Here is an 8,707-nt window from a genome sequence, read left to right as displayed (position 1 = left end):
AGATAGAGCCTCAAGCTATCCCCCTGGGTAGAGTGCTGTGGCATCACAGCTCACAGCAACCTCCAACTCCTGGGCTCAAGTGAGTCTCCTACCTGAGCCTCCCAAGTAGCTGGGACCACAGGCGCCCACCACAACGCCCAGCTATTTTTTGGTTGCAGCCGTCATTGTTGTTTGGCGGGCCCGGCTGGATTCGAACCCGCCACCTTAGGTGTATGTGGCTGGCGTCTTAGCCACTTGAGCCATAGGCGTCGAGCCTATCATTTCTTTATGTTGAGAATGTTCAATATCCTTCTTTATAGCTATTTGAAACTATATAGTATACTGTTGTCAACTATAGTCATCCTACAGTGGTAGAAAACACTAGAACTTACTTCTCTTACCTAGCTGTAATTTGGGTTCAAATGATTCCCCCTGCATCAGTCTCCAAAGCAGCTGGGACTAAAAGCAACCACCATCCTCCCCAGCTAATATTTTTCTATTTTTAGTAGAGACAGGGTCTCACTCTTTATCAGGCTGGTCTCAAACTCCTAGGCTCAAGAGATACTCACACCTGGGCCGGGCCTCCCAGAGTGCTGAGATTATATACATGTGGCCACTGTGCCCAGCCTGTATAAGCTTTTTAGTTTGGTATAATCCCATTTGTTTCTTTTTGCTTTTGTTGGTTGTGCTTTAAAATCTTATTCATAAAATCTCTTCCTAAAGCATTTCCCCTATTAAAACTAATCCCCCTCCCCCCGCTGGACATGGTAGCTCATGCCTGTAATCCCAACACTATGGGAGGCCAAGGAGGGTGGATTGCCTGAGCTCACAATTTCAAGATCAGCCTGAGCCAGAGTGGGCTGGCTAAAAATAGCCGGGCATTGTGGTCGGCCCCTGTAGTCCCAGCTACTTGGGAGGCTGAGGCAAAAGAATCACTTGAGCCCAAAGAGTTTAAGGTTGCTGTGAACTATGATGTCACAGCACTCTACTGGGAGCAAGAAAGGGGGTGACAAAAATAAATAAATAAATAAATAAATAGCCAAAACGCTGATGTGGCCATTCCTGCTTTACTCTATGCCAGAGGCATAAATTATTCTAAATGTTAAAAGAAAAAAATTTTTTTGAAAAAGAGCCTCACTATGTTGCCCTCAGTAGAGTGCCTTAGCATCACAGCTCACAGCAACCTCAAACTCTTGTGCTTAAGCAATTCTATTGCCTTAGCCTCCCAAGTAGCTAGGACTACAGGTGCCCACCACAACACCCAGCTATTTTTTTGTTGCAGTTGTTCAGCAGGCCCAGGGCCAGGTGCAGACCCACCAGTCTTGGTGTATGTGGCCAGCGCCCTAACCACTGTGCTACAGGCACCAAGCCAAAAAAAATTTTTTTTTGAGACAGAGCCTTAAGCTGTCACCCTGGGTAGAGTACCGTAGCATCATAGCTCACAGCAAACTCCAACTCTTGGGCTTAAGCTATTCTCTTGCCTCAGCCTCCCGAGTAGCTGGGACTACAGGCACCCGCCACAACACCTGGCTATTTTTTGGTTGTAGTTGTCGTTGTTTGGCAGGCCCAGGCTGGATTTGAACCTGCCAGCTCTGGTGTATGTGGCTGAAGCCTTAGCCACTTGAGCTACAGGTGTTGAGCCCCCCCCCCCCAATTTTTTTAATAAATAAACAAAGTGTAAAATTCTGTGGCATTTAGTACATTCACAATATTTTGCAACCATCACCTCTGCCAAGCTCTAAACCCTTTTCAGCACCATCAAAAGAGACCCTATATAGGCTGGCACGGTGGCTGTAATCCTAGCACTCTGGAGGGCCGAAGTAGGTGGATTACCTGAGTTCACAAGCACAGGTTTGAGACCAGCGTGAGTGAGAGCAAGATCCCATCTCTAAAAATAGCTGGGTATTGAGGCAGGCACCTATAGTCCCAGCTACTCAGGAGGCTGAGGCAAGAGAATTGCTTGAGCCCAAGAGTTTGAGGTTGCTGTCAGATATGACACCACAGCACTCTATCAAGGGTGACAAAGTGAGACTCTGTCTCAAAGAAAAAAAAAAAGAGAGAGAGAGAGAGAGAGACCCTGTACCCATTAAGCAGTCACTCCTCATTCTCCCCTTCCCCCAGGCCCTGGCAACCACTAATCTGCTTTCTTGATCTTCAGTATTAACTCTCTGGATATTTCACAAAAATGGAATTATACAATATTTAAGTTTTTCTGTTGGCTTTTCCCAGTTAGTGAAATGTTTTTGAGGTTTATCCATATCACAATATTAGTATTTCATTCCTTTTTATAACTGAATAATATTCCATTGTATGGAAAAACCACGTTGTTTACCCATTCATTTGCTTGTGGACATTTGGGTTGTTTCCACCTTTTGGCTATTGTGAATAGTGCTGCTATGAACACTCATGTACAAGTATTTGTCTGAATACCTGTTTTAAATGGTTTTGGCTGAATAATTTTTTTTTGGCCGCGGCTGGGTTTGAACCCACTACCTCCGGCATATGGAGCCGGTGCCCTACCCTTTTGAGCCACAGCACCACCCTGCCTGAATAATTTTTTGATGATAAATATATAATAGGATTTGATTTTTTTTTGGAGACAAAGTCTCTGTTGCCCTCACAAGAGTGCTGTGGCGTCACAGCTCACAGCTCACAGCTCACAGCAACCTCCAGCTCTTGGGCTTAGGCGATTATCTTGCCTCAGCCTCCTGAGTAGCTGGGACTACAGGTGCCCACCACAACGCCTGACTATTTTTTTGTTGCAGTTTGGCCAGGGCCGGGTTCGAACCCGCCACCCTTGGTATATGGAGCCGGCACTCTACTCACTGAGCCACAGGCGCCTCCCAGGCAGACTTTTATACGTCATGGAGAATGGCAAGCAGTTTCCTCAAGTACAGCCTCTAACAATTTTTACTGTTTCTTTCTGGTCAAACACGACTCCCAAGAGATGCTAATTGCTCCATTTATTCCCTAGGGATGGAGCTGCCTTTGTGAGTTCTCGTGTTCTGAAGTGTTTCCCTAATTCATCCGTCATTGAGGAGGATGGTGAAGGGCTCCTAAAAGCTGGTTCCATTGCAGGTACTGCCGTGTTGGAAGTCACTTCTATTGAACCTTTTGGAGTCAACCAAACAACAATAACTGGGATTCAGGTAAGGTCAGGAACTTACTGAAAAATAAAAATAAAAAGAGGAATACCTTGGAAGCAGATTTCCTTTTTTAAGAAGTAGGAACTATTCTGTAAGTCAGAAATGAATCTGTATGATAAGAGACCATCCTGATCCTCCTTAGGACACAGGGAAAAAAAGGATATGAGGCTAATTGTGATTGATTATATATATGCCATCAAATTTAAATGCCCTTTGTTATAAAGGAGATTAGCTTCATATTGATATGACTGTTTTCTGAGCATCATTGGCAAAAGCACTGATGTGGAAAGAGTGTGGAACTATCAAATTGTGCTTTTGGCCAGCTGCAGTGGTACATGACTGTAGTCCCAACTACTCTGAACTACTCTGGAGGCTGAAGCAAGAGGATCATTTGAACCCAAGAACTCAGGTCCCGTCTGGGAAAAACCCCATCAATAAAAAAAAAATTTTTTTTTTGAGACAGAGTCTCATTCTGTCACCCTGATTACAGTACCATAGTGTCACAGCTCACAGCAACCTCCAGCTCCTGGTCTCAAGGACTCTTTTTCTTTAGCCTCCCTAGCAGCTTCACTACAGGCACCTGCCATAACACCCAGCTAATTTTTCTATTTTTAGTAGAGATAAGGTCTTATTCTTGCTCAGGCTGATCTCAAACTCCTGAGCTTAAGCTGAGCCTCCCAGAGTGCTAGAATTATAGAGTGAACCACCACATCCAGCCATGAGGTAGGCATTTATTATCCCCATTTAACGGATAAGAAATGTGAAACCCATAATGGTTATGTGAGGCTATGAAATGATAAAACTGTGATTCAAAGCTGGACTTATCTTTTTTTTTTTGAGACAGAGCCTCAAGCTATTGCCCTGGGTAGAGTGCCATAGCGTCATAGCTCACAGCAACCTCCATCTCCTGGGCTTAAGTGATTCTCTTGCCTCAGCCTCCCGAGTAGCTGAGACTATAGGTGCCCGCCACGATGCCTGGCTATTTTATGGTTATAGGTGTCATTGTATGGCAGGCCTGGGCTGGATTTGAACCCACCAGCTCTGGTGTATGTGGCTGGCACCTTAGCAGCTTGAGTTGTAGGCGCTGAGCCAGGACTTATCTTACTATCAGAGCTATCTTTCAGTGTGAAAATGCAATTTATAGCATTCCTGATAAATAATCAGTAATTTAATGATAAATTGAATGATAAATATTGAGTAGTCAGCACAAAATAGATAAATTACAGTCCTTTCCTCAAAAAGCTCTAGCTTCTAGGGCTAGGCACGGTGGCTCATGCCTGTAATCCTAGCACTGTGGCAGACTATGGCAGGTAAATTGCCTGAGCTCATAGGTTTGAGAACAGTCTGAGCCAGAAGAAGACCTGATCTCTAAAAAATAGCTAGGGCGGCACCTGTGGCTCAATGAGTAGGGTGCCGGCCCCCTATACCAAGGGTGGCAGGTTTGAACCCAGCCTCAGCTAAACTGCAACAACAAAAATAATAATAATAAGGTCCAGCGCCTATAGCTCAAGTGCCTAAGGTGCCAGCCACATACACCAGAGCTGGAGGGTTCCAATCCAGCCCAGGCCCACCAAACAATGATGACAACTACAACCAAAAAATAGCCAATAGCGTTGTGGTGGGGGCCTGTGGTCCCAGCTACTTGGGAGACTGAGGCAAGAGAGTCACTTAAGCCCAAGAGTTTAAGGTTGCTGTGAGCTGTGATGTTGCAGCACTCTACCCAGGGTGACAGATTGAGACTCTGTCTCAAAATAAATAAATAAATAAAAATGAAAAATAGGTGGGCTCAGCGCCTGTAACTCAAGCAGCTAAGGCACCAGCCACATACACCTAAGATGATGGGTTCAAATCCAGCCTGGGCCTGCCAAACAACAATGACAACTACAACCAAAAATAGCTGGGCATTGTGGCAGGTACCTGTGGTCCCAGCTACTTGGAAGGCTGAGGCAAAAGAATTGCTTAAGCCCAGGAGTTGGAAGTTGCTGTGAGCTGCGATGCCAGGGTACTCTACCCAGGGCAACAACTCGAGGCTCTATCTCAAAAAAAAAAAAAAAAAAAACAGACGGGTGTTGTAGTGGGCACCTGTAGTCCCAGCTACTTGGAAGGCTGATGGAAGGGAATCAGTCACTTGAGACTAAGAGTTTGAGATTGCCATGAGCTATGATGCTACAGCACTCTACTGAGGGCGACAAGTGAGTCTCTCTCAAAAGAAAAAAATTTTCCTGTGCTGTTATATTCCTTTTTACTCTGATTTAAGTCATCTCAAATGAAAAGCTAACTGTTTCTTACAGAAGAGGAACACCACTCTTTATCATCAACTCTAATTTTCAGAATGTGTTCGCAGTGCTTCTACAGTGTGTCTCTCTCTGTACCAGTGGGTTTTGTCTCCCACAGGTAGCACCAGTGACATACCTGCGAGTGAGCAGCCAGCCCAAGCTATACACAGTCCAAGGAAGGACCTTGTCAGCCTTTCCCTTGGGCATGTCTCTCACCTTCATTGTTCAGTTTTATAATAGCATCGGAGAGAAATTCCATACACATAATACCCAGCTTTATCTGGCTCTGAACAGGTATGGAAGTCAAGGAATTGTGCTAGCATTGTGGTAGAAATATTGCAGAGTAGGCTATTTAAAAGCTTTAGTAAATTCCTCTAACATTCTGAACTTGGAATATAATTTTTATTTCTTTTATTAAGATTTTTAAAAAGACCAGACTCAGGCTCGGTGCCCGTAGCACAGTGGTTACAGCATCAGCCACATACACCAAGGCTTGCGGGTTCAAACCTGGCTGAGGCCAGCTAAACAACAACGACAACTGCAACAAAAAAATAGCCGGGCATTGTGCTGGGCACCTGTAGTCCCAGCTATTCAGGACGCTGAGGCAAGAGAATTGCTTAAGCCTAAGAGTTTGAGGTTGCTGTAAGCTGTGACACCATGGCACTCTACCAAGGGCAACAGAGTGAGACTGTCTCAAACAAAAAAAAAGAACAGACTCATTTAAAGAATGATATTAGGGTGGTGCCTGTGGCTCAAAGGGGTAGGGCACTGGCCCCATATGCTGGAGGTGGTGGGTTCAAACCTAGCCCTGGCCAAAAAAAAGAAGGATATTAGTAGTTGGCCAGGCACGGTGGCTCATGCCTGTAATCCTAGCACTCTGGGAGGCTGAGGCGAGTGGATTGCCTGAGCTCACAGGTTTGAGACCAGCCTGAGTCAGAACAGATCCCGTGTCTAAAAATAGCTGTGGATTGTGGCAGGCGCCTGTAGTCCCAGCTACTTGGGAGGCGAGGCAAGAGAATTGCTTGAGTCCAAAGATTTTGAGGTTGCTGTGAGCTATGATGCCACAGTACTCTACTGAGGGTGACAAAATGAAACTCTGTCTCAAAAAAAAAACAGTTGTCAATGAAGAAAAATTTCATTATATATTTCAAATATATTTGAATTGAATTTGAATTTGAATTTAGAGATATTTCAAATCTCTAAAGTCCTAGTAGTTCACAGAAAGACCTATAGGGAGCTAATTGGAGCATTATTATCAAAAAGTTTCACAGGGAATTAAAAACAAATAAAAGCCATACCTGGGTGGTTCCTGTGGCTCAAGGAGTACGGCACCAGCCCCATATGCCAGAGGTGGTGTGTTCAAACCCAAACCCAGCCCCGGCCAAAAACTGCAACTGAAAAAAAAAAAGCCATACCTGGTGCTTGTACATATGGAGGTAGTAGATAGACCCTAGACCCATACTTACACTCTGTTGTGGAATCCCTTCTGAAGTTTTGAGCTATTGAATGTAAAATGTTGTGAGAGGCTAAGACTGTTTCCTAACTATTATCTCTATTTAGAAATTTCTACCTTTCATGTCTACTTTCAGGGATGACTTGCTGCTTATTGGACCAGGGAATAGGAACTATACTTACATAGCCCAGGCTGTGAACAGAGGGGTAACACTTGTGGGGCTATGGGACCGGAGGCATCCAGGCATGGCAGATTACATCCCTGTTGCTGTAGAGCATGCCATTGAACCAGACACCAAGCTGACCTTCGTTGGAGATGTCATCTGCTTCAGCACTCACCTCATCAGCCAGCATGGTCTGCATTTCTTCCCCTTTCAACTTCACTACCGGCAGTTGTGAGGACTAGAAAGCAACTAATTTCTTTCTTTTTTTTTTTTTTGAGACAGAGCCTCAAGCTATTGCCCTGGGCAGAGAGCTCTAGCATCACAGCTCACAGCAACCTCCAACTCCTGGGCTCAAGCAATTCTCCTGCCTCTGCCTCCCAAGTAGCTGGGACCACAGGTGCCCACCACAATGCCCAGCTATTTTTTGGTTGCAGCTGTCATTGTTGTTTGGTGGGCCCAGGCTAGATTTGAACCCACTAGCTCAGGTGTATGTGGTTGGCGCCTTAGCCATTTGAGCCACAGGCGTCGAGCCAGCAACTAATTTCTTAGAGGACTTTTTCCGAAATTATCTAAAATCTGAGGGCCTCTCTGAGGAAGAAAACACTTTTGAGTGTTTTATTATTTGTCATGTTAACTGGTAATTCTTCAGCTTAATGCTCATTTTGCTTAATAGCTAGCCAGGTAGAGGACAGCCAGTAACATTTGTCAAGTGCCTATGAGATACATAGCTCTATTTATAGTATGTAGACAGACTGGGTACTGCGCCTTCTCCTCCATTCCCACCTTTTAAAGGAAAGTAATTGCTAAATTCAATTGAAGTGAAGCAGGTGGCACCTGTGGCTCAGCAAGTAGGGTGCCGGCCCCATAGACTGAGGGTGGCGAGTTCAGACTTGGCCCCGGAAAAACTGCAATATAAACATAGCTGGACATTATGGTGGGCGCTTGTAATCTCAACTACTCGGGAAACTGAGGCAAGAGAATCACCTAAGCCCAAGAGCTGGAGGTTGCTGTGAGCTGTGATGTCACTGCACTCTACTGAGGGCAAAAAAGTGAGACTTTGTCTTTAAAAAAAAAAGAGAGAGAGAGAATAGTAAAGCATGAGAAATAAAAGGAAGGAAATGGCAATAAGGTTTTAGTTTTACAAACTAACTGTGTGTATATTATTTTGTGAGGCGCATGTGAAGGCCTACTTCCTAACATATCGTTATTATAATAAGGTTTGGTCTTGTAGGGCCCACACTATATACTCTTTTTTTTTCTTTTTTTTACTAACCACTATACAAATGAAGAAACACTATACTCTGATCAGCAAAGCATTTCTGATCTAAGAAGTGTTATTGAGTTAAATAAAATCATAGAAAATCAAGCCTTGGTTAGGCTGTATGGGCTTACGGGTAGCATATCCCAAATTGGTGTATACTACCAGGTACATACATCCAAATCTGGCATGGGGTGGTGCGTGGCTTTGGCTTTGCAGCCTCTCCTAGGAACTATGGAGACAAGTGTCTGGGTGGAGTGATGTCATATTGGACCTGACTTTAACATTAACTACACATTTTAGACTTGATACAAAGGGAGCTCTATTCTACCCACCCGTCAGCTGACTTGAAAGCCACCACAACTAACATGTCATCCAAACCCAGTGATCTAAACCTGCTTTAAGGTTGACTATGAGGCTCGGCGCCTATAG

The 8,707-nt window shown here is 44.6% G+C and overlaps 1 protein-coding gene across 1 annotated transcript in view; it reads left to right on the top strand.

The window, feature by feature from the left end:
• Positions 1-8,707, top strand: part of NUP210L (nucleoporin 210 like) — a 147,392-nt gene that overhangs the window by 117,967 nt on the left and 20,718 nt on the right. The window contains 4 exon segments of the mRNA XM_023508329.1: positions 2,604-2,641; positions 2,954-3,128; positions 5,520-5,695; positions 6,991-7,208. Of these exon segments, the coding sequence (XP_023364097.1) occupies positions 2,604-2,641; positions 2,954-3,128; positions 5,520-5,695; positions 6,991-7,208 (607 nt within the window).

Source organism: Otolemur garnettii, unplaced genomic scaffold, assembly GCF_000181295.1.
Source record: "Otolemur garnettii isolate 467f Iridium unplaced genomic scaffold, OtoGar3 scaffold00244, whole genome shotgun sequence".
Taxonomy (NCBI): Eukaryota; Metazoa; Chordata; class Mammalia; order Primates; family Galagidae; genus Otolemur; species Otolemur garnettii.
Note: the sequence above shows the minus strand (reverse complement) of the source record. Positions and strands in the feature narration are given on the sequence as shown.